Source organism: Halichoeres trimaculatus, unplaced genomic scaffold (genome assembly GCF_033239565.1).
Source record: "Halichoeres trimaculatus isolate MK-OKI-2021-1 unplaced genomic scaffold, fHalTri1.1 fHalTri1_scaffold_9, whole genome shotgun sequence".
NCBI lineage: Eukaryota > Metazoa > Chordata > Actinopteri > Labriformes > Labridae > Halichoeres > Halichoeres trimaculatus.
In genome coordinates, this window is record NW_027437188.1 from 29,553,166 (window position 1) to 29,577,911 (window position 24,746).

The following is a 24,746-nucleotide window of genomic DNA, read 5'->3' on the forward strand; positions in this document are numbered from 1 at the left end:
TAAATTCTTAGCATCCATATGGGTCAATGAGGATAATTAACCTTTCCTTGATATTGAAAAAGGTTTCTTTGAAATGCACTTTTAAATTACATTCGACAACATTGTCAGCATTTTTCACTGATATTATATGTTAAGTGGGCGCAGGAAAGGGTAATTTTTTGTCAGCATCTCAAGCGTCATTTCTGTTTCCCCACTCGTCTCCTGACGCTGATAAAATTTGACTTTTGGCGGACTAAGGAGTTGTTTTTCACAGCTCTTGTCATGCTCTCAGTGTAGCAAAGAGAACGGAGTGAAGAAGACTGTCAAGACGAAAAACAAGTGTGAATGTAATCTGTCACAGTGCAGCCAGCTGTTTGTTAATCTGCTGTTTGCAGGGCAGGGTGCTAGCTGGCTACGAGTTGACATGTGACCTGGTCTTTCTCATTTTGTTGGGAGATTACGTATTATGGTCCTCATTTGTATAATCCTGTCAATGGGATACAGCCCCTTCCTCAGAACTCCCCCCCTGAAAAGATGGAAGTTCATAGTGAATGCAACATGTAATCAGTTAGGAAACAGTAGCTAAACAGCTTATCAGATTTACATTATGCTGCAGAAAGATCATAGACCTTATGTTTGTGTCATTACAGGAGCATTGTGTCCTTTTCGAAGAGTTTGACCCCAACAGACGATACAAAAATGAAAGGATGTCTACTCCAGACATCCAGCGTAAAGATGCTTTTTCTTTGCGTAAACACAGAAAACATGAGCTCATCTACAAATCAGTGCATAATCTGGTATTTACTGAGATTATGTCAAAGATTTTACATTATATTATGTTGGATGCATTGGAAATTGGATGCAAACAAAGTTTATAAAAAGGAATAAAGAAATGTCATTTGAGAAACAGGGAAACAGGTTGTTTTTAGGACATTTTCAAGAGTTTCACATTTGGTACTCGTCGATTTCATTGGCATACATTTTCCACTTTGCCAATTTTGGCAATCAAGCTAACTTCCAGATGTTTTAATTTCTTATCCTTGTTTTTCTCCTTGCCTCCTGTTTTTAATCCATGCTACCTAAATACTGTGGAGTGTGTTTGTCAACAGATAGCAAGAAGAATCATTGTGAATACAGGCTGAGAGAAGCATGTCACCTCTAAAAGTATAAATCACAAGGGATAAAACTAACAGAACATTAAAAATGGGGCAGTAATGTCAATATTTCATTGTGTGAAAGAGAAACATAATGAGAGCCAGGGAAGACGGAAGGACTGTCAGAAAACAAAGTGACAGATCATCCAGATTTTTGATAAAAGACGGAAATAAAGGCTCTGACACACAAGATATATGAAGACAGATACAGAGTTCAAGAGGGCTTTGCATTAATCTCACGTTGTAATGACAGTTTAAGGTTTTGGTATTCTGATGAATTCCAGGATTGGGCTTAAACTGCTTTCATTTTGTTTGCTGGTCTTTAATCTTCTAACCCTGCGTTCTTAATCAGAACTCAGAGCAGGTTTTTAATCTCGCATGAATGAGGCCGCGGATTATGGGCCTCTGACCTTGCCATGCCGCACAGCTGCTTTCTCCTCAAATCAAGTTTCTCTTCCTGTGTAGCTTGCAAGAGAGGATAATCTGAGTTTCCGTGCTTACAATGCTCCAAAACCCAAACTGTGCATAAAAACACAAACACTGAAGAATACTAATTTCTAAGTGAAATTCAGAGCAAGGTCCGTTTCATCGTGATTTGTCACACTTTGTTTTTGGAAGATGGTGTTAGTTTGGACAAACAACATGAGGATTTCATTTCATGGCAGCGCATGGAGATAATATCTTATCCCTGTGGCATTATCATCATCTAATCCGTTTGACTTTTAGAAGCAACACCACTTGTTGAGTTCAAAGTTGCAGCTTTGTATGCCAGCGTGTTTGTGCATTGACCCCTCAGAAAAGCTTTTTGTTTTTAGTTTCCCGTCAGTGTTGCTGGTTTAATAACATCTTAAACCTTGGGGATTCTTCTGAGGAAAACAAAAAGAAATTGATTTTGCTCAATGTCAAAAAAGTGCTGTTTGCAACAACACAAAAAAGAGACACTGTCCAAATTCTGATCAAATGTTTCACAAGAGAAGATAAAACATCGTGACCAAAAATATCCCCAATCAAGGATAAATACTTTGATAAAAATGCGTGTCAGCTCTTTTTCTTCTAAAACATGTATATTCTGGTTTGTTTTTGAAGCTCTGGTATAAAAATCTAAAACCTGACTCCAATAAAAATGATTCCTCAGCCATACCGTGGTTGATGCTGCAGTATGCTGTGATGTTCCCTGCACAAAGATCAATCCTTGAACAAGGTGTGTCGCTTTGATTTGGTTTCTGTGCATTCCTTTATTCCCAACTTTAATTAGATATTTTCAAGAATAAACAGCAAAAATGAAACACACGGTGAGGAATACGGCTGATAATGAGCATGCAAGTGTAAGACTTGTTTCTTGTTTGTAATTATCTTGGTGTATCTAATGCTTTGATCTTGCACTGATGTGCTAAAACAAAGCATTGTCTGCATAAGAACAAGGCTGTGGCGATGAAAGTGTGTGTGCGTGTGTGTTTATGTGTGTGTCATTTCATTGGTTGAGTGAGGATGATACAGGAAGTTTTGCAGAAAGGTCCTACAAAAGCACCTGAACATGGTGATGGTTAACGTTGTTCAACCTCATGTTTCATGATTGAATTCAAACCTGTTTGTTCCACACTTTCAAATGCATTACAACTACCCATCAGCCTGTTACACCACTTCCTGGTACCAAACTATCTACAACAACATGTAAATGCAGATATTTACACATGAAGTGGCCACTTATTTTCATTGAGAACTTTCTGGTGCAGTTTTGATGCTTACTTGGCTATTTCAGCTTTTCATTTTCAGTGGAGGTGTGTTGTGTAAATCTGTCTTATTAAGGACTGAGCAGCTTCTCCTTTGAAAAGTGTGGTAAATGAGAACATGTTCATCTATGATTGAAGAGGAAGCGTTTTCCTCAGGGTGATTCTCCTTTGTGAAGCCACACAGAAGATTAAACAACATGTCTACTGATTTAAAGTTAAAAAAATGATGAAACCCATCAAATGTTTGTCTGGGACTTGTTGGGAAGCCTTGTTGTAGCCAGCCCTTAACCCCACTGAATTTGTTTACAAATGTATAAAAAAATGTTTTGAATGGTTTTGCATCCTTACAGATGCTGAATTGAGTGGAGGTCCTAAATTTTAATGTGTTTATATGAAATACAATATTTATAAATAAGTTATATCATATATAGTAGGGATGAACTGATCCAGCTTTTGGTCCCGCTACAGAAACCGATACCTGTGCTTTAGGTATCGGCCGATACCGATCCTGATTAGGGATGGGTACCGAATTAGGTACTTTTATAGGTACTGACCGAATTCTGTCGAAAGTACCGGGTACCGATTCATGTAAAATCAAATGGTACCATGTTTAGGTACCTAAACATATCCTTGTGACTGTGAGGGAGTGGAAGAGTAGGTGATTTTCCATGCTGGACATTAACACAGCATTACAAGGTTATATATCAAAGAATAAATATGTCAAATTGAAAAGAATTATACTTTATTATTGAACAATTTTTTTTTTTGTACCACATAAACACAAAAAAGTACCGAAAATTGGTGCCGCTGAGAACCAGTACCGATTGCCAGGTACTGAGCATTGGTACCTGGGGATAGGTACTGAATTAGGTACTTTTAGAGATACTGACTGAATTCTGTCTGTAGTACCGAGTACCAATTCACATAAAATTAAACGGTACCATGTTTAGGTACCTAAACGCATCCTTGTGGCTATGAGGGACTGGAAGAGTAGGCGATCTTCCATACTGGACATGAACACAGCATTGCAAGGTTACATATTGAAGAATGAATATGTTAAATTGAAAAAATGTATATTTTATTATAAAAAAATGATCTTTTTTACCACATTAACACAAAAAAGTACCGAAAATTAGTACCGTTGAGTACCGGTACTGATTGCCAGGTACCAGGCATCGATACTGTATCGTTTCAAATGTGAAAGGTACCCATCCCTAATCCTGATCCCATACCAGTGTTAAATAATAACCTGCATGCTCTTGAGTGGGATAAGACTGGAAATGTTTTGAGTAAAAGATAAAAACTAGTACATATGGAATTACTGAGGTTAATATTTTTTCAAACTATAAGTGTTAAAATGTTGATCTTTTCCCACAGATACCCCGATCCAGCTTTGAGGGGCTGGATCAGCGCCGATACCAGGATTGGATCAGTGTGTCCCTGGTAAATAGATACAATAAGTTCACCCTCTAACCAGTTTATCACGACAGTGCATCTGATATGATCCTTGGCATATGCAGAATATGAATTAATAGGCATTATTGGATATAAAGGTCATCTTAGCTGCATTAAACCTGACAGTCTTTCACAAATTCACAACAACCACCATTAAGGGGTTCACCACAGCACCCAAACTACAGCTTTTCTGAAAACCTGCTGGTGAAGGCATCCTAGATACAGATACTAATCAACAATCTCTCTTTCAAACTTGAAGAAAATAATCAAAAATAAATTTGTTGAGGTACATTTGGGGTTTCGTCTTGATCCATTTCCATTTACAACCACCTCATGATTTCAAAACATGACAGCTAAGATCTGACACAATTAGCCCTGAACCAACTCATTTTTGTACCATTATGAGCTCAGTGCAAGCCGTCTTTTCAGAATAAGTTGAATTCTGTGTAGTAAGTCACGTTCATTATGACAGCCAAACAAAAGTGGAACTGATTTCACCAGAATCTTTACAAAAAGCTGAATGTCTTTGAGATAAACACAGAATGAACTATTAAGACTGTCACAGTGCTCCAGTTAAAGTCCAATGGGGGGAGTAGAGCTGCGCTTCCATCTACTGGCCAAAGTGTGGTACTGTGATTTGCTCCTACTTATTGTAATAAAACACAGTGTAGTAACAAAACATTTTTATTTAAATCTGTTATGTATGGAAGCATTTAACAAAAAAAACTCCTCAACATGACTTAAACTTATGGAAATGCCCTCAATATGGGTCCTGGGTTAATGTGCAATAGTGCTTGAGACAACAACGTACAAAGATTGAATGTGTTAACCTAAACTACTGCATAAGGCACGTTAGCATCAAATCATGACCCCCTGTAATGCTTCAATGAACTTTACAGTATTTCCTCAGATATCTGGGGTTCTAACAGTTATTAATTTAAACATGTAGTGCCACTGAATAATGCTATTGAGGATTAATTTTAGCTGTAACAATTCATTGCAATATTCTGTTAAGAGTATTGTTAGTGCCATGCATATCTAACTACAAAAAGAGCAAAGTGACAGTGTGTGCCAAAAGTGAAACACTTGATAAACCAGGCGAACTCAAAAGAAAATATATTCATAACTGTCAATGTAAATGTGCATAGAGCAGAGGTTAGAGTGTGTGCACAGCAAGGATTGTTTGAGCCATCAACACAGCCAGGTTATGTTTCCCTGAGTAAAAGAAATCACGTTTGAAGATACACCATGTTATCTACAAAGTGTAACAATTACAAATTACCTGAAATTTCTCTGCAAGTTTAACATGAATAATAATACTGGGTTCTGTGTTAGCTTCAGTGAAATGCAAATTAGGAATACAGCAATAAACAGCAAATTAAGATATCAATTATCATGTGAAAGAAACAGGATATTCCATAAAATTGGCTCTCCTTCATGAGATATGGAGATGTTATTATCTTAATTCAAGAAATGTCAAAAATTATACAGATGCTATTTCGTTGTGAGGAAAGAGTCTGAGCACCTTTTTGCTTTAATAATTGCAAGCATTGCCTCTGTTGGCTGAACAGTCTGGATCAGATGGTCTTAAAAACTGTTGTTAGGATAAAAGTTTTTCTCACTTTTCAATGAAATTCTCTAAGCTGTACCCGGCTAGTGGCTCAAAACAGCCTGCTTTAAATCATCGATCAGTTTCTCCACAGCAAAAAGACCTGAGCTTTGGCATGAAAATTCAGGAAATTTAGTTCAGCACCTTGAATCAGCAAACTCTGCGCCAGGTGGATTTACAGCATGTTTGGGATCATTAGCGTGTTGCATGGTCCACATTGGGTACATTTCATGATAACAAGCTGGCCTGATTATTTGCACAACAACTACACCTCTGATGATTAATGCATTATCCTGCAACAAGAGCTTACTTGAGGTCCATTTACAGTCTGCTCCTGACTTGACCTTATTTTCAGAACATTAAAACAGAAGCAGAAACCTAATCACTTGGAGATCTTTCTCTTTCTAGCGTCATATAAATCATACATTACTTGTTCTCTGTTTCATCATTTGTCTGTAATGATGTTCCTGTTATTTGTCCCTGGTGTGTTGAACCTGAATTTTACAAGCATGGATGGATATGAAGTTGATCTGTTTCCTCACAAGAAAATTTAATTTTGCATTCCAGTGAATTTGATCAGATTTTACTTCTGCTACTTCAAACTCTAAATATTCGTTTTGTATCACAAATGTGTTAGATTAACTACAGCTTTCATGAGATATCCTATCTTTTCACATCACTGCATCAGGCAGAAATTAATTCATTAAAATACTAATAAAAGTGTATCCATCCCAAAACAGGATTACAGTATATGCTTGAAGTCAGCCGCTATTCAAAGGTCTGGCATGACTGAAAAATGCTGTATGAATTTGAGTCCAGTTATTCGATGTTGCTCATGTCCAGACAGGCGTTCAGTAGAGGTGTAGGATCAGGGGAGCACTGTGAAGGATCGGTCTGTGTGCCAGCCTCTGAAGCTGCACTTTGAGCAGACTCTGCAGGCAGCTTGCTGGTGTCACAATCTGAGGAACAACTTACCATTTCAATAGTGATCTGGGACCTGTCGTCTTTACCCACAAAGCAGGGGGAGGAGATGGGTAAGTCTGGTGAGACGATGGGCAAGTCGGGTGAGGAGAGCTTCGTAAAAATCTGCAAGTGCTCCTGATCGGAGCCAGATTCGATGTTGACACTCTTACATAACCCACACAGGCTCTGCCGTGTCTCAGCGAGGTTTTGCTCCAGCTCAGCATGCTCCTGCAGAAGCTGCTCTTTCTCACTTTTCTGCAGAGACAATGAAACAAAAGCTTATTCACATCATCTCATTATCGCACATGCCTTTTCTTCTGGCACAGCACTGATTTCCAAAAGAGTAGCAGTCTACTTTGCTGAAGTTCAGACTGATCACCACTAGAGGTCAATAAAAGGGTCACAAAGATACTTTTCCATCAAATCATCCCTGACATTGCGTTGACCCTAATACATGTGGTGGTTGCAACTTACTAATCTCTTGATTTCATATTCTAGCTGATGTATGCTGTCCAGTTTCCTCTTTCTGCAGCGCTGTGCAGCCACACGGTTTTTAATTCTTCGACGGACATCATGAACGAACTCCAGCTGATCTGGGGTCAGGGCATGGTGTTTCAGAAGCTGCTGGAAGGCACTCCGGCTCAATACTGAGATCTGCTCCACAGGGAAAGGAAGCTGAATCTGTAGGACACAAAGTTTGTGTTAATCCTGGTTAAATAATAACTATTTCTACTTGAAATTAATGATTAACTTTAAAACCATGCACCTCTGCTGCTCTTTTGTTGGTGGCCTCTGTTTCTCCGTCTGTGTCCAGGTCTGAATCATTCCCAGAGTTGAGCGAGGAAGACATATAGGGGCTTTTCTCTGACTGAGACAGGTTGTCAGTGCGTTGAGCTGTGTCATCGCTACTTGCAAGGTCCCTGAGAAAAGGACAGTCCCCTACACTGGAGCTCAGGTCCAGCTGCTTAAGCCAGTGAAAGTCTGATGCTTTTGCCAGATTGTTTTGGTCCATGGGATCGAGGGGGATTGGTTGAGTCTGAGATGGGCACAGGTCCGACCAAAATCCCTTCGCCAGATGTTCAGCAACCTCTCTTTCTACGCTGCTCCTCTCCCCGAATCCGTCTTCCTGGCCCAGAGCAGTTAGTGCGGCGTCTGAGAGATCACCTGCCATGCTCTGTTTAAGGTCAGCCTCACTCTGCTTTAATAACTCATCGCAGCCTTTCACTCCTGATGTGCTGAGGGGACAGGAACCGCTATGACAGTTGGTTTCAGCACCAAGAGTCTCGACAGCCTGTTTAACATCGCTGCCTGCTACCTCAATAAGTTCTGTGGCATCCACATCTCCTGGGGTGGAGAGCTCACAGGGTAAGCCACAGTCATCCAAACTTAATTCACCTTCATTACACACATCTTCAATCTTTAAGATATCTCTTTCACAAAACTGAGAGGAATGATCTGCTTTGTCAGAGTCTGGGCATGGCAGAGACAGCATGGGGCATACACCATTTGTTGTTAACTCCAGAGATAAGGGGGGCATTTGCGGCCCACAGTTCTCCAAACAGAAGTGCTCTTCCCTGCTGTTTGTCTGACCCTGTGCGCTTTGAGGACACTGTGATGGGAAGTTTTCTTCTTCATCACCCCCTGAAGGCACTGAGCTGTGTGACTCAAATGAGTCTGGTTCGCTGCTCTTTCCACTGGAGCCAAAGCTGGCACTGGGATCCCGGCTTCGACAACAAGCTCTGCGCCCGACCTCCTGAGAGGTTCTTTTGCCTTCAGAAAACTTGGGGATGAGGAAATCAAAGCATGTCGACTCCAAATGAAATCCTAAAAACTCTGCACTGCTGTGAATGGCATGAATGTTTTCTTTGGTGAAGGGCAGATTTGATGTGTATGCAAACTGAAGCAAGGGTTCAAAGCCCTCAGCCGTCACCTGAGGGGAAGAAGAAATACAGCAGAATTTTGAGACAGAATAGAATTCACAGCATGTTATATCAATAAATAAGACCACAACAAAAAAACGGTTAGCCAATGACAGAACATTTCATGAAACTGCAGTTTGTGCGGTAAAAAATGAATCACTTAAAATTTGGACTGTAGGAAATCAAAGTGGCAAAGATTATGGTAAAAATATTGTGGTGCAAAGGAAAATAATTTGATCATTTGAAAATGTAAGGGAATTCTTCCTCCCATGTCTTTCATCTGAAGTGCAGCAAACCTACCTCATCCGGCAAAGTGATGATCGAATTCTGTCTGGAGACATTGGTAACTCTGCTGTTAAAGTATTCACTGCAGGAAGCCAAGACAGCACAGTGGGCCCGAAAACTCCTGTCTTCCACCACCACAGTCACGTCGCACAGGACATCAAGCTGCCTCTGCTCATTCAGACACTGAAGAACGCGGGCGCTGTGCACTGCGGACTGGAAGGTGAACACTGAGATGCGAGGAGCTTGGAGCGACATGGTTTGTACAAGCTCAGCCTGCGTGACAGAGGTGGCATGGAGGAATCACAAAGCATTATATTCACAACATAAACAGACAAAATGTGTGTTGTAGCAGCCTTACTCACTAACATTTTGAATTCCAGCTTCTTAAACATGTATTAGCTTTTCCATTCATCTTAATTGAGAATTTCAAAATCACCTTAGACTTGTTATACATTTTATACCAAGAAATCATTATAATAATGCATAAGTAAACCAATTATAAATTGGATGTTGTCATCCTTATGGATTTTGTCATTTGTTTTCATTAGTAAAACCTCTTTATAAGACTTTTCTGAAACCAACAACAATAAGTGTAAGAAACTTATGTTTCAACATTTCAACATGAACCCAGTTTCCAGATTACTCAAGCTGGGAGCAAACTGAGCTTCTGGACAGTCAAATGCTATTGCACTGGCACTTCCTAAATTCTGGCAAGTCTTTTCTCAGCACATCCGGTCTGTTCTCAACAGCTTTTAAGTCCTCATTTGTATAGATCAGTGATTCATAGATCCTGTCTGTGCAGATTAGGCTTGTAGTTGTGTATGTATGTGTAACATGTTTACAGTAGTATGCCTGTACTTTGGTATTGGACTTGAGCACTTTCTCCTGTCTGTGAAACACTTTCACTGATTGAATTATGAGTGTGATGTGAAAGATATACTGCAATAACGGTTCTGTTCATGTTTGCATTAATATAAGTAAGAAAACAAAGACTTAGCATCTTGTTTCATTACTGCTGTCTAAGAGTGATATAAGATAACATTCTTTGATAATAACGTGTTTTCACTAACTCTGCCAATATTGTACAGCTAACTACTGGAATTAGGCATATGAAGATAAGGCTAAATATAATACTGAATAACTTGTATAAACCATGAGCTAGCGAACAACACGTAAATATTACGTTGAAATGAACAATACCGTTATGTTAGTTTAAATTTAACCACTTCCTTGCTTGGGCAGCAAATATAAAATGCTGAATCATGATTAGTCAAGTTACCCGGACGTAACTGGCATAGCGGACAGAAGCAGCGAACATAACAAAAAACGGAAAAGACCCCATCAGAAGTAATATTCTAAGAGTTAGTATATATTATATACATAATATTCTTGAAATTTTCCTCCAAACGGAGACTTAAAGCTAGGCCACACCGTTAGCAGTAACAACTGAGACGTTACCGAGTTGACTTCTCTTCGTTGTACAAACTCACCCCTGAAAGCTTCTTTAAAAAATAGTTTAAGGTCTATGTAGTCATTTAAGTAAGGGCAGATATTTACTGACCTGTCATGTCAGCTTAATAACACTGTCTTGGGTAAATTCTGTGTTGAAATGGTTTTTGCCATCCGGAGCCAGACTTTGTTCTCGTCATGTGACGAGCAGAACCAGAAGCAAATACAGCACACCGCGCATGCTCAGTGGAGTCATACAGCCAAGCACAAAGGAAGGCTGAAACTTTGTGTAGGGAAGGATTTATTGCAATATATTGATAAAAAATATATGTATAAATACTTTTTACAGATTGCTCCCCTTCTCCCAGCTTTTCTCCCCTGTCTGAAATGTTCTCTTCTTTGCAAATTACTCGCCATTCTTTATGTCAGTCACAGCTCTAGATCAAATCTTTTCATGATCCCAGTATTGAAAAACATTGAAAACTCATACTACTGTGTTGAAAATGTCAACACTATCACTCGTCCCGTCTACATGATCAATATTGTTTCATCATTTCTAAAAGACACTTGGACTAATCAGGCTGAGGTTGATGAATTGTATTTTATCCCTTATGCTGCAGAGCTGAAGCAGTAGGTGCAGTGGAAGCAGCAGCAGCAGCAGCAGCAGGTTGGTCTTTTTGTGGTTCCTGAGTGGTAAGGCACGGATGGATTACATGAGTCTTTCATAGAAGAGGAGGTAGGCTTGACAACTCTGCACTTTACTCTCGCTCACAGGCTGAACACTTGTGTCGCTGATGTGGAACCAGGATCCTCTTTGTGGCTCTACATCTCCTGAAAGGTGTAAATGGAGTCAATAATATGAGAGCACCATTACAATAAATGCATATGATTGTTATTGTGTTAATAGTTTCAAAAAACTTGCCTTGTGCTGTTACTCCATTCGAAAGAAGCTTAGGACACTCAGGTCTTACTTTCACATATGCAGTGTAGTGACCTGACCTCATTGTTCCACTGTGCTCAACAATACCGTACAAACTGTACACGATCTGAGTGTCTCCCTCGGTCACATTCTGGTTTGACAAAGCAGTTTGTTAGCCATCAAACTACAACACATCACTGATAAACTTATAAATAAAATAATGACATTTCATTGAAGCTGCTAATCTAGATCATACCTTGCTTTTAACCCCACAAAAGGGAGCTAGATCCAGGATGAGAGGGAATTGAACATGTCTGTTCACTTTGCAAATACTGTATCCATTCTAAAAAAAAAGGAATAAAACATCAAAGAAAGTTCTCATTAAAACATGTCATGATAAAACCAAACAATGATGTCTTTGGCTCATTAAACTGGGTCACAGTGATGTGAACAATGGCAGACTGACAGTTGACTGGATCAAAGGTATAAAAAATGCTCTCATGTTCTTCAGCTGTCTCACCTGTTGAAACCGCTTCAGATGAAGGGTGAGAACTGGAGGAGGAGACGAGATCAGCATTTGCTTCAAGGCATCAGTGTAAATATTTTTCTTGGATCCTAGGAAAGCACAGAGATGATAAACTTAATTAACTCCAAAAAGTGAAAGTGAGCTCCTTTCAAAATCAAAGCGTGTTCATGCAGTTGAAAAACAAAACAAAATCAGAGAAACTCCACATACTCCCACCTTTGTCTTTGCTTTGCTGCCGTTTGGAGCAGGTAACACATAGCAGGCTGTTGTTCTGCGTGAGGGTTTCCACTTCTGTGAACTGAAAGAGGCACGACTGCACCGAGCACTCCTGTTTCTCAGGAGTCGTCCTGGTAGCCAGAGTTCGGAAGGCCAGCTCTGGGTCCTGACTTACTACAGTATACTCTTTAGCTTCCTGTGTCTCTTCTTCACTCTCCATGATCTGTTCTGCAGCATCCGCATCCTCAATGAAAGCTTCATCCAGGGTTACTTTCTCCATTTCACTCACCAGCTCTGTGTCGTCGTCTTCTTCTCTTTCCGGTTCATTGTCAGATGTTTTGTCAGTGTCTGTGATGCTGACATTTGATGGCTGCTCCTCTGATAAAACGGCAAAATGGTTACTGAAAGATGACGGGTCGCAGTCAGTCACTGAATCATCATTGTCCTCATCTTTGTCCTCTTCTTTCTCCTTTTCATCTTGGACACTGTCAGGGTTCTCCTGGGTCTTTTCTGACTCACTGATTTGAGTAGGATTTTCTTCTTCATGCATTTCATTGTCAGCAGTTGCCTCTTCCTTCGAATCTGCTGTTTCATCCTCTTTGTTGCTTGTGGATATGAGACTGTCCAAAGTAGCTCTCCCCTCAAACTTCTGCTGCCTCTTTTGTTGCTGCAGATGAGACAAAGACACAGCACAGACTTAATAAATTATATCATTCTTATCATTCTAATGATTCAACACTCATCCAATGCAGAGATCAATTCAGGCTGAATTAAAAGCCTTCTGAATAAACTCAGTGTAATACCTTGGCTTGCTTCTTTGCCTGTTTCTTGGCTTTCTTCTGCTGGTACTTACTGCCAGCCCCAGAGGGAATACCATCACTTCCATTGATCAAATCAGGGCTTTCTCTGCTATCTTGACTAGATTCACTGGGTTTCTGAAAACATTTTTTCTGGTTCTTCTTTCTGTATGCCTGTAAGACGCAGTCACAAGAGGATACATGTAAAACACAGATGAAATGTCAGAAGGTAACTGCTAAAAATGAATCAAAAAAACGTTTTACCTCATCTGAGACTGGAAGGGAAAGATCCAGAAACATCTCTGTGACTACAGACACCTGTAGGATGCAAGATTACAAATCAATTAGCTTAAAATTGAAACTGCATGATGGTCTTGTTTTTCTATTCACTGCACTTACTGTTTTACATTGTTGGCACATAATCGTGCTGGTAGTTTCTCCACCAAAAATGTGGTCAACAAAGTTTTTTGGAGATCCTTTTTTCTCGTACTCTGAAATAAAAATAGTAGTTTGAGAAAATATTGAATACATGAAAACAAAATGCAACATATATTAACCATTCTATGTTAAATTTATAATCTGTTACTTACCTTTGACAAGTATTTTAAGCTGCTCAGCATCTGTGCTCTTTTTAGATTCTTTCAAAACCTCCATGACCCCTGAACTCACTCTCTATAGAGAAAAAAATAAGAGTGGGTGAGAAAAATTACTATTCATCCAAGGTTGGGAGTTGAACCCTCAGCCACCACTTCAATGCCTGTTGTGTCCGTACTTAAGAGACTGGATTTCACCACTTGGCTGAGCCAGTGCCCCTTAATTGCCATGTTATTACACCCCTGCTCTTCAAAAGTTATCCAATCCATCTCTGGGTAAAATAAATCTCTAAGGTTATTAAATATGAGGGGGAAAGGCTTTTTAGAGATGCTTTTCATTTAACACATTACCTGTCCTTAATTTGTAAATAAATAAAGAGTCTGAAAGACACAGTGAGATGAGCTGAAGTACACGTTTAAAGTGTAAAATTGTCCCAAATGTGGTAAAAGGGGGATTTCTCTTGACATACTTTGACTTCTTCAGTTCGCATCCCATCGAGAAGGTAACGCAGCAGCTCCTGGCTATCTTGTTGCTGAAATCCTTTGAATCTGGCAGCCCTAGAGAAATAACACAAGATAACACATGGGATTCCATACAATGATACTGGGTGACATATTTAAAGAACATCCAAATGATGCAAATTTCTCCATGGTCTGTCCTTAACTCACTTTTTGCAAACTTGTGTGAACAGCTCCCGGGGTGTTACCACACCCTTCTTGGATTGCTTAATCTCATTGAGGAGCTGACACATCGCCAAAGTCAAGGAGCCTGGCTGGTCTAACTGCACTGAGATAGGTTCCTGTGACAGTTATCAGAGGATATTGGGTTAAAAACTTGTAATACTAATAGTTCAAATATTAATTTTAGCACCTTTAAAATCAAATGCATTAAAAAAGTAACGGCAACTTACCAACTCTGAGGAGTCAACAGGTGTAATACTGAGACTTGTTTTCTCTTCTGTCACTTTGTTGAGGGTCTGTCTTAACAGATGTGTCTGAGAAAGATTCTGAAAATAGATAAGAAGCTGTTAAAAATGCATGAAGTATTTCTCTTACTGTATGCAGGCACAGATTCTTCTCAAGCACACTTTACCTGTATGACAGCATTAAAGAAGCATGTGTTTCCCAGGTTGCTCAGCCCCTTTACAGACACACCACCACTTTCTTCAGATGTGACAGACTTTTGTTGTTTCCCAGCACTCTCTTTCTTGATGTTTTTCTTTGAGAGTTCTTTGCTTTCTTTGTTCTCCTCATCCTTCTTTTCATCTGCTTTTACCATCTCTGTCTTCTGCCTATCTTCCATTGAAGTTTCTTCCTCTTTCACTCCTAAATAAACACACAGCAAGGTGAGCAAGTCATCCAATTCCTGAGATACAAATGTACAAAAATAAATGAATACACTCATTTCACAGTGTTATTACACTTTCCAAAGGGACCTACTTTTTTGTGGTCTCTTAATCGGTTCTGCACAGGCTTGTTTCTTTAGGTTGGTCACCAACTGTGCTAAATGTCCAGTGCTTGAGTATTGGACTTCATCATCACATAAATAACACCTGCAAATTCGGCGACATGTTAAAAAAGTGATCTTCATCACAATAACTACACACTTCTATGATTAACATAAAAAAATGTAACACTCACCACACACTCCAGTTGTCCAAACTGATCACCAAGCAGTGTGGATCTGACCGAGGGGTCTCGTAATGTTTGATGGCATGCGTGTTTTCAGAACTTCGCCCACATCCCTGATGAAAAAGATAAATCTGTTCATTAGGCTACAAAGTCACTTCATACTCAAAATCTAAATGACAGATGTGTTTAATAAACTCACTCTATGGCCGCATTTCAAGCACATCCAAACAGGGACTCCTTCATTTTCTTCTTCAGCCTCCTGTGGCTGGGTGCTCCCAATATTCTCCTTATTTTCTTCATGCTTGCAATCCTGGCAATGAATCCAATCTGAATTCCCAGACAGTTTCTTAAGAAGGGTTTGGTCTGTTCCCTTTTTAATATGTCTGCAGGATGGACCTTTAAAAAAAGATCACACAGTGAAAATAAATCAAACAAGGCCCTCCACAGGTTAGCATATGGTTTAAAGGTGATGTGATCATTACCTGTCAGGTCAAATTCGTCTTCCTCTCTCGAGGCTCTGTCTTTTCCTCTCTTCTTCCCCATTTTCCCCTAACATAGAGCTAAACATGGATAAATAAAATGCAAACAAAACAGTTTGAATGGACGTTAGCTATGACCATAGCGTCAGCAGATTATTAATACTCCTAATCATAACACTGCTAATACCAGTTCAGTATTATTCACTACTCAAAGCGAAAATTATTCATTCATACAGGCTTTCTTCAATATCATTCTCATGGTCATTCAACTTACTGTCACAAACGAAGCCTAAAACATCCAGAGTTTTCAGTTTCGTTTACCAAGAAGCGCTAACTTCTCTATTTCGACCATCATTTAGTCGGTTGATTGGTTTCTGGCCGTTAATCAAGATTCAAAAAGAGAAAGTTGGTGAGCAAAGTTAAAAACTGACAGAAAATCTCTGTTGATTTGGTAGAAAATTCCAGCTAACACATGCAGACAGCAGCAGGGGATCAAAATGTGGTGTCGCTGTTTCTCCTGTTCACGACGTGTGTTTCCGGTGTGAACCACTCAATACAGTCCGAGTAGAAACAAGTCCACGTTACTAGGGATGGGAATTGCGTCTCTATTAGGAGAGTAGGTTGTTTTGACTCGGCTTAAATAATAAGAGCCAACTCTTTCGGCTCAAAAGTGGCCTCTCGGATTTTACTACCTAAACTCAATTAGTACCACAAATCCTGTAAATTTATTTAAGGGAAATGTACGGAGGCGTATTGCATTCACTTGAAGAAAAAAAAAAAACCTCAGGTTTTTCAGAGTAATTAATTCTTCGGTTTGTTTTTTGTGGTAATTAATTTTGTATTTCTGATTAACATTTTTTATTGGTTTGTTTTTTGTTATTGGTTTGTTTTTGTTACAATTATTTCTGTTTTTGTGAGTAATTTTTTGTGGTAATTAATTTTGTATTTCTGATTAATATTTTTTTATTGGTTTGTTTTTTGTTATAATTATTTCTGTTTTTATGAGCAATTTTTTTTTTCTGTTTTCAGATTACTTTTTTCCTGTTTTTCAGAGTAATTGTTTCCTGAAGTATTGAGATACATAGAAATCTTCAGGAAAAAAATTACTCCTAAAAACAGGAGGAAAAAATTACCACGAAAAACAGCAGGTTGAGGTTCTCACGGGATTTCTAAGTATCTCGATACTTCAGGAAAAAATTACTCCAAAACACAAGGGAAAAGTAATCTGAAAACAGAAAAAAAATACTTATAAAAACAGAAATAATTATAACAAAAAACAAACCAATAAAAAAGATAATCAGAAAAACAAAAATTTTTACCACAAAAAACAAACCGAAGAATAAATTACTCTGAAAAACCTGAGTTTTTTTTTTTCTTCAAGTGAATGCAATACGCTTCTGTAGAAATTAGATACTGGAATAAAAAAACATACATTATTATATCAAATTTTTATCATTTAATGTGGCTTTAACTTTCAAAGTTTTTTTATTGTTGTATTCTAAAGAAGATACATATTTATAAATAAAAGAACATACATACCAATCAAAATGTTGAGCCTCTCTTTTGACAATATTATATAAAAACTTAAATTTAATCATATAAAAAATGAAATATGGTAAAACAAATAACCTTATCTATATACTCGACATGGAGGAGTGCAACTTAAAAAATAAAGTCTAAAATAACATTAGCTTATATCAACTAGACAAAAAGGCCTTAAGTCTGACTTTATGCTATTTGTTAACTTTTGACATTTTACAGTGCAACACAGTACACAATACAAAATACACAAATAATACAGCAATATACAAATTAAGATGTAAATACAAAGACTAAAGCATCACAGTGAACACACAGACATCATATGCCATCTTGACCCGTTACAAGGAAAACAAAATCGAGGGGGGGAAAAAAGGAGTCGACTCCCGTCGTTCACCTCAAAGAGTTGGTTCGAATAGCCGGAACGTTCGCGACTGACACATCATCACTCCTCATTACAGGGCTACGTTTACTGACAGCTATTATTGTGCTTGGTTCCATTTGTCTGTCTGTTTACCTCCTTTTTACTATAACATATTTTATCACATTTTAGTGCCACGCGTTGGACAAGGGGAAGCGTGTGTAATGCTGTTTAGAAGTAGCACCGGTTCTTCACCAAGCTTAAACAACGTGGCGCAAATGTGACGACACATGCGACGATATCTTGTAAAACAGTAGCAAAGAGTGTCCCTTCAGCTTGCCTTTACCAGCATGTCTTCTTTGGAATGGGCTGAATGTCAGCTTGCAGAGATAGAGCTGCTGACGAGCATGTTTCCCACCCGAGAGGAGCTGGAGATCACAGACCAGCTGGCGCTAGCTGAGCTCAGGGACTTTGTGGAGGGTTCGGGCTCAGCAGACAGCCCTCCTCCCTCCAGACCGCAGTTCCTCATCAAACAGAAGCTGGACACAGTAAGCATGGAGAGGGTGACTGAGGGGTGACAACTGTCGTAATATATCACCGTGCTTTCAACATGTCCTACAACATCACAGCTGTTTGTTTTCTCCTGTCTCACCAGTCAGATGTCATTCTCTCTTGTGCCTATCCATCTGAATATCCCAGTGTGTTACCAGAGATCACAGTCAGGTAAGCAACATTCACAGTCTGAAGTTTAGGGAATCTGAAAGAAGAAGAATGGCTATAAACCAGTCTTGCAAAAAATGAAAAGGAGTTCATTTTTGAAAGGTAAATCAGATGATGCTCATAAACAAATTTCTGTAAGAATTCAGCAGTGACTTTAAAGATTTGTGAACAGCCTCAGGTGTAGTCAGCTCACAGAGAAGCAACAAATCCAACACAGGGATAAGTTTTCAATGTCTGAAAGGAAGAGTTTTTTTTTTTCTTGAATAGGATCTTTCAAACCTGCAGGATTAAACAGACTCCACATAACACAGGTTATGTTGCCATTGCTTAGGTAAACTGCGGTAACCTGTCTACATATCAATATTGATGAGTAGATAGATTCTCCAGCTTGTGTGAAAATATATTTTAGTGTTCCCTCTTCTCCATTAAGGGTACAGGTTATTTCTTAGATTAACAGTTTTGCCCAGGGATTTGTTTTTGTTTTGTTTTGTCTTTTTACAGAAAAGTTTCAGTATTTTTCATAAGCAATAAAAAACAAGAACCCTGTGTCATACTTTTAGATATTGCAGATCTGTTGCGTTATTGGGTCATTCAAATGAGCATCTTCAGGATTTCATCCAAAGTATCACTCCTAAGGATGGAGTGCGTTTGTGCAAAAAGGCCTGAATTTTCCCTGAATACTGCCTTGATCATGTTTTAATCATGTTTCGCCCCAGGTGCTCTGATCTCAGCAGAGCCCAGCAGACACAACTCCATGCGGATCTTAACACATTCCTCTTGGAAAACTGCCAGGGGGAAGTGTGTGTGCTCTCAGCTGTGGACTGGGTGAAAGAAAACCTGCAGCTCTTCATTAACAAGAGCGTATCAGCAGCAGCTACACCTAAAAAAGAGACTGCTTCTCCACAGTCGGAGAAAGTGTTCAGTCGACTGTGGATTTACAGCCACCACATCTACAACAAGACCAAGAGAAAGAACATCCTGGAGTGGTCTAAAGAGCTGGGTCTTTCAGGATTTAGCATGCCTGGGAAGCCTGGCATTGTGTGTGTGGAAGGTCCTCAATCCGCCTGCGAGGAGTTCTGGTCCAGGTAGCTTGAATTTTGTTATTTATAGCAACTGATGTCACAGCCAGAAGCCTGCTGAGCTGCCAGGTTGATTATTTTCCAAACTTTTTCCCATTTCACAGAGTGAAGGTTCTGACATGGAAGAAGATCATGATTCGACATAGAGAAGACATTCCCCTTGATCGTTCAGGCGAGGACAGCAGAACTGTTGAAAGTATAGACTCCCTGCGCAAATTCACAGGCTTTGAAGAGGCAATGTTTGACCCCCATGGGAACAGAGGTAATCACATGGACCTCGGACAGCTTTATCACTTTTTAAATGAGAAAGGCTGCTGTGATGTCTTTCAGATATATTTTGGTATTGAAGGAAAATAGTTGATTTATCAAATAATTAATTATCCAAAGGTTTATAGCTCGTGGCTCGGCACTGAAATCCTGTTGTTGTCTAAATAAGATTTAGCTTCAATCAAAAAGCAGTCATTTCAGTTTTATGAGTTTTTTGTTCCATCTGAGAGCACATAAAAATATGGTGAGCATATAGTCATCTGTACTTGATAAATTACTATTTTATGAATGCTGCTCAGGGACTTCGTTTAGATAAAAAGAACAAATCCTCAATGTGAAAAACAGAGATCTCTTTTTTAGCTAGCAGGCCTAATTTTTTTAAAGATGCATTTAAAGATGGATTTTTCTCAGAGTTTCTCAAGGACTGCAGTTATATTTGCAATTTTAATACCCCTGCACTCTCAACAGATCACACCTTGCTCTAGGTGTTTCTCTCCCCAAATGATACCATTGCGAATCTCTGCCAGGCTTTTACATGCTTTTTAGATTTGATACTATATCAATAATTGCTCAACATCGTCAACAATGAGATGGATATCTGTTTATGAAAGCTGTTGATTTTCCTCTGTTGCGTTGTCGATAACACAACCTCAGAGAATCCAAAGTTTCAGTTTACCCAAATGATTAGTTGTTTGTTAAATTGTGGTTAAGTATGGATTACACTCAGGCAATTAAAATTGCTGCTTAAAAACTGAGTGTTACTTTTAATCCCTTCAAGACTAAGATGGAAATTACAAAAAAAAAACTTAAGAAAGGTTTTTGTCCATTTTCTTCTTTTTATTTTGGGTATTTATGTGACTTTTCAAATCTTTCCCTACATTAAGATGCATTATATTTATCTTTATTTCATTATTATCTTTAATTCACAACACCAGTGCCACTTTCATAAGACATGCAAAAGCAGGTGCATCCATTCAGAAGACACTCCACATGTTCTAATGCTGTAAAAAAAATGCCATCATTATCTCTTTGGAGGAATTTGAACCCAGTGTGAGCATTTCAGAGTTCAGTGTTTGTAAAACATTAACTTGTAAAATAAATGAAAATAAGCTACTTGCATTGTTTTTGTATTTCCTGTTAGAAATGTGGGATTGTCTCCAACACAAGAAAAGAAAATCTAATTAAATCTAATGAACAATTTTAACAAACATTTATCATGAATTGAATTTGTAGGTGTAGGTGCTTTAACACCATTGACCAGCAGGTGGCAGCCTTTAACAATTAAACATATGGTATATGTTACCTGTGGTCTCTTGGTGGTGTTAGGATGAAATCAGTTTTATTCACACCATGGATTCATAATGATGCATAATTACAAAGACAAAAAATTACAAAATGGTTTTGATTATTTGGTCAATTTCTAAAATTCTCCCATTACTTGTTTCAAATGTGAAGACTGCGTTTTTAAAGAGTCTTTAAATAAATCATGCAGATTAAAATGTTATAATTATTTCATGATGCTTAAAAGCCACTTTAGGTGATCTCTTTGGGGTTGTAAATTACACAACAGAAAGGCTTAGCCAGTGAATAGTCTTTAAAAATAGCCAACATTCATTTTTAATGATTTGTAAATATTATCTAACGATGATTTAGTCTTTAAAACACTGATCAAAGCCACTGTTTGATGAGCAGGTATATATACAGAGATGGCTCTGGGGAAGCGTTGCTCATCCTGATCTGGGTCATAAACTTATTTCATCCTCTAGAACATTCTGGTCTGCTGGGTTTGGTTATGCTGGTCCTGCTCCTCTCTTTACCCCCAGGAAGTGGATGCTCTCACTCCAGTCAGACTCCTAACTTTCTTCTTCAGAGGACTCATCAGAGGAGTCGTCTGTCTGTTTGTTTATCACACAGGGTTCACTCCTAGGTGCCTCTGCAGCTCCAGCTCGTCCCTGAGGACATGAAACTCAGAATCAGGATGAGCAAGCTCGTCCACCCCCTCATCCTGTTTAATATCCCTTCCTCAGCTAGATTTTCTCCAGCGAGGTCTCTGAGCTGAATCAGTCACTGGATGCTTTCATCATAACAGTACTGTATGTCTATGACTCAACAGTCTTCCCTCCTCAAAATACCCCGGACTGATGCAACTGAAACTGGATTTTCAAAGATTTACTCATAACTTGGTGAACAAAATTCAGAAATATCTCTTTGCTGCAGACAGATTTGAGATAAAGAAGCTTTTTGAAAGTATAAAACTGTATATAAATCAATGAAAACCCCTTGACTCACAATTAAGCAAAGATTATCTTAAAACTACTAACAAATCGGACAAATCAAAACATCCGGTTTGTGTTTTCATAGATCAGTTAGACGCTACATGACATCAAATAAACCAACATGAATCATGAAGAAAACCTCTTCTATATATGACTTGCTGTGAAAAAAGAAGCTTTGATAGACCAGTGAAGTATGAATCTCCAACCCTCATAAGAAATCAGTCATAAAGGCTCTTTTCTCTGAATTCGTTTTACTCAACACCTTTAATTTATTTCATTCCATGCACAGATGACTTTCAAGATGCTTCATTGATTTTTTTTTATTCACCTTTTCTTTCCACTCCTTCACGGCCATAGCTGCGTAACAGTAGATGTACAGAGCAGCAGCCTACATGTCCAAAGATTGACTTAGAAATGCCAAAGTGTGAGCTCAAAAGAAATGTATTAAGGAACGTTTGACTCGTGGCTTTACAGGAAAATCTTTTGCTTACTTTTGCACAAAAAGAATATCCTCCTCCTTCATTCACTGGGTAAGTGAACTGATGAGTGGCACTTGTGATTTTCCAGCATATCATCCTGACATTGCAAAAAAAAAAAAAAACTGCCATCCTAACTAAAACTATGATGGATTTGTGCCCTGAGGTATGACAATGAAAAACCAAGTGGAAAATGGCGACTCTCCTTAGTCATAGCCGCCTGATAAATCTGCTAGATGTGAAAATATGAGTAGTTTTGTTTCTTGAAGTTTTAACTCCATTTTTGAAAACAGACTTGGGTGGCAGAGCAGTGTTTCTGATCTTTTGTGCTTTAGTTACAGTCATGGCACATTTTATTAAAACTACCTTTGGACAACGCAAACAGATATCAAGCATTACAGGTTGAGTGATGACAAATTATTCACAATTAAGATACATGAAGTTAGTAAGTTCATACACCTGTGATCAGCTGACAGGCTGATGTTCAATCTCTAACCCTTCTCAACCAATCACAGCGTATGTCTAACGTTAAGGCGGTGTATTGAAATCACATCTTCACCCTCTGTGGTTCCTGCTACCTCTTTGCTACCCAGCTGTGGCTGTCTCAATATTCCTCCTCCACCCCAGCCTCCTCCTTGTAAGGCTCTATGTATGTATCCCATTGATCTGTGTGCATTTTTTTTAAATCTGTACATACGTATGGGGGTTTTGCTATTGCACTCCCTGGAAAGTTTGAGCAGGCTGCTCGGCTAACCCAGGGAGAACTCTGTAAAGCAGAGCTTTAACGCTGATTCTAACTGTATCCATTTGGCAATAAATGGTCTAATCTATGACGATCCTGGCTAAACTTCTTTTTTAATTTTAACTGTCTGTAGTCTCTGTCCTCACTGTATTCACTGACACTTATATATTCACTAATTCAAATGTTGGGATGGGTAGAGAAATAAATACTTTTACAGGTACCAACCAAATTCTGTCTGTAGTACCAAGTACCGATTCACATAAAGTCAAATCAAGTTTGGGTACCTAATTGCATTCTTATGACTGTGAGGGAGTGAAAGAGTTGGCAATTTTTCATACTTGACATGGACACAGCATTGAGAAATAAATTTGTTGAACTGAAAAACTTTAAAATTTTGTTATTCAATAAATTAATATTTACTACCACATGAAGATACACAAAAGTACCAAAAATTGGAATCACTGAGTATTGATACCAATTGCCAGGTACCAGGTATGGCACCATTATCAAATCAAATGTGAAAGGTACCCATCCCCAATCAAATGTGTCCCTCTTTGAAAAAAGTTAGGCCGCCTCTTGGGTCGGACGTCACAAGCCACTGCAAACTCGGGCATCCCAAGAAAAATATGTCCGCCAAAGTGCTTTGTGTCATTTTGGATTGTCCGTTCATTAAGTGTGTTTAAGTGACAACATAAAGCTGATACTTCATTTGATGTTTATGAACACATTGACATTTAACTGTGCAACATTCATGCATGGGTCGACCCATGTTGAATTCCACTGGCAACAATAATTGCCTGCACTTTTTTTTTTCTTTTTTTAAATTCCTGGAATTTCTCGAAGTGTTGTTTGGCTTTGGGTAGCTAATTTAGTTTTTTTTTTTTTTTTAAAAAGGAAAATAAATCATTAATAATAATAATAATAATATTATTATTATTATTATTATCATTATTATTATTATTATTATTATTATTATTATTATTATTATTATTATTATTATTATTATTATTATTATTATTATTAATAATAATAATAATAATACAAGTAAATGAAAAAAGTATGAATACATAAATCAAGTATTATTATTATTATTATTATTATTATTATTATTATTATTATTAATAATAATAATAATAATAATAATAATAATAATAATAATAATGTGAAAAAATTATAATACATATTTGGTACTAGTGAGGTCTAAGTAATGAAATGCATGCACTTATTTTGCAGGGAAAAATTTGTGATTAAGTTAAGTTTTTGTTTTGCTGTGACCAGCTGGACTGAGGTTTGAGCCCCTGACTGTTTAGATGTTCATAAAACTGTCCATGTGAAATCATTTCTAAAGACCAAGGGTCCTTCTAAGAACTGAAAGCATGCACTGTAATCTTTTTATTCCTTAGAACTCCATAAAGTGTTAAAACAAAGAGAGGTGTGGTCATCTTTGGATTCACAGATCCCCCTGAACATCAGCTGCATTGATTAAGAGCAAAGAGGTCTCTTACTGTATGATGAATATCTCGCCTGGTTTCTCTCTGAGTTTAGCTTCAGTGTCAATAAGATGGCCCTGCAGATCAAGGC

General features: G+C 38.3%; 3 protein-coding genes across 5 annotated transcripts; 1 reads left to right on the forward strand and 2 right to left on the reverse strand.

Annotated features, from left to right (window-relative positions):
- Positions 1-2,419: 2,419 nt before the first annotated feature.
- On the reverse strand, positions 2,420-10,758 carry LOC141797487 (transcription regulator protein BACH1-like). Its single transcript, XM_074678897.1, has 5 exons — positions 10,656-10,758; positions 9,110-9,367; positions 7,657-8,820; positions 7,365-7,571; positions 2,420-7,145 (listed from the first exon to the last, which is right to left on the reverse strand). Exons 2-5 carry the CDS (start codon positions 9,347-9,349, stop codon positions 6,747-6,749), a joined length of 2,010 nt encoding a protein of 669 aa, XP_074534998.1. The 5' UTR covers positions 9,350-9,367; positions 10,656-10,758; the 3' UTR covers positions 2,420-6,746.
- Positions 10,759-10,899: 141 nt separating this feature from the next.
- On the reverse strand, positions 10,900-18,028 carry usp16 (ubiquitin specific peptidase 16). 3 transcript variants are annotated; one of them, XM_074679433.1, is made up of 19 exons: positions 16,176-16,286; positions 15,980-16,079; positions 15,709-15,786; positions 15,426-15,622; positions 15,236-15,339; positions 15,035-15,147; positions 14,688-14,920; positions 14,506-14,601; positions 14,264-14,394; positions 14,065-14,152; positions 13,592-13,673; positions 13,401-13,492; positions 13,266-13,319; positions 13,008-13,175; positions 12,205-12,871; positions 11,983-12,077; positions 11,719-11,805; positions 11,466-11,613; positions 10,900-11,374 (listed from the first exon to the last, which is right to left on the reverse strand). In XM_074679433.1, the coding sequence occupies exons 3-19, from the start codon at positions 15,767-15,769 to the stop codon at positions 11,253-11,255; spliced, it is 2,538 nt and encodes an 845-aa protein (XP_074535534.1). In that variant the 5' UTR covers positions 15,770-15,786; positions 15,980-16,079; positions 16,176-16,286; the 3' UTR covers positions 10,900-11,252. The 3 variants fall into 3 exon arrangements, with proteins under 3 accessions (XP_074535534.1, XP_074535535.1, XP_074535533.1); XM_074679434.1 differs by lacking the exons at positions 15,980-16,079; positions 16,176-16,286 and adding an exon at positions 17,952-18,028; XM_074679432.1 differs by having other exon boundaries at positions 15,980-16,286.
- rwdd2b (RWD domain containing 2B) lies at positions 17,659-23,144 on the forward strand. The gene is made up of 4 exons (XM_074679435.1): positions 17,659-18,153; positions 18,261-18,328; positions 19,042-19,410; positions 19,509-23,144. The coding sequence occupies exons 1-4, from the start codon at positions 17,956-17,958 to the stop codon at positions 19,759-19,761; spliced, it is 888 nt and encodes a 295-aa protein (XP_074535536.1). The 5' UTR covers positions 17,659-17,955; the 3' UTR covers positions 19,762-23,144.
- The last annotated feature ends 1,602 nt before the right edge of the window (positions 23,145-24,746 follow it).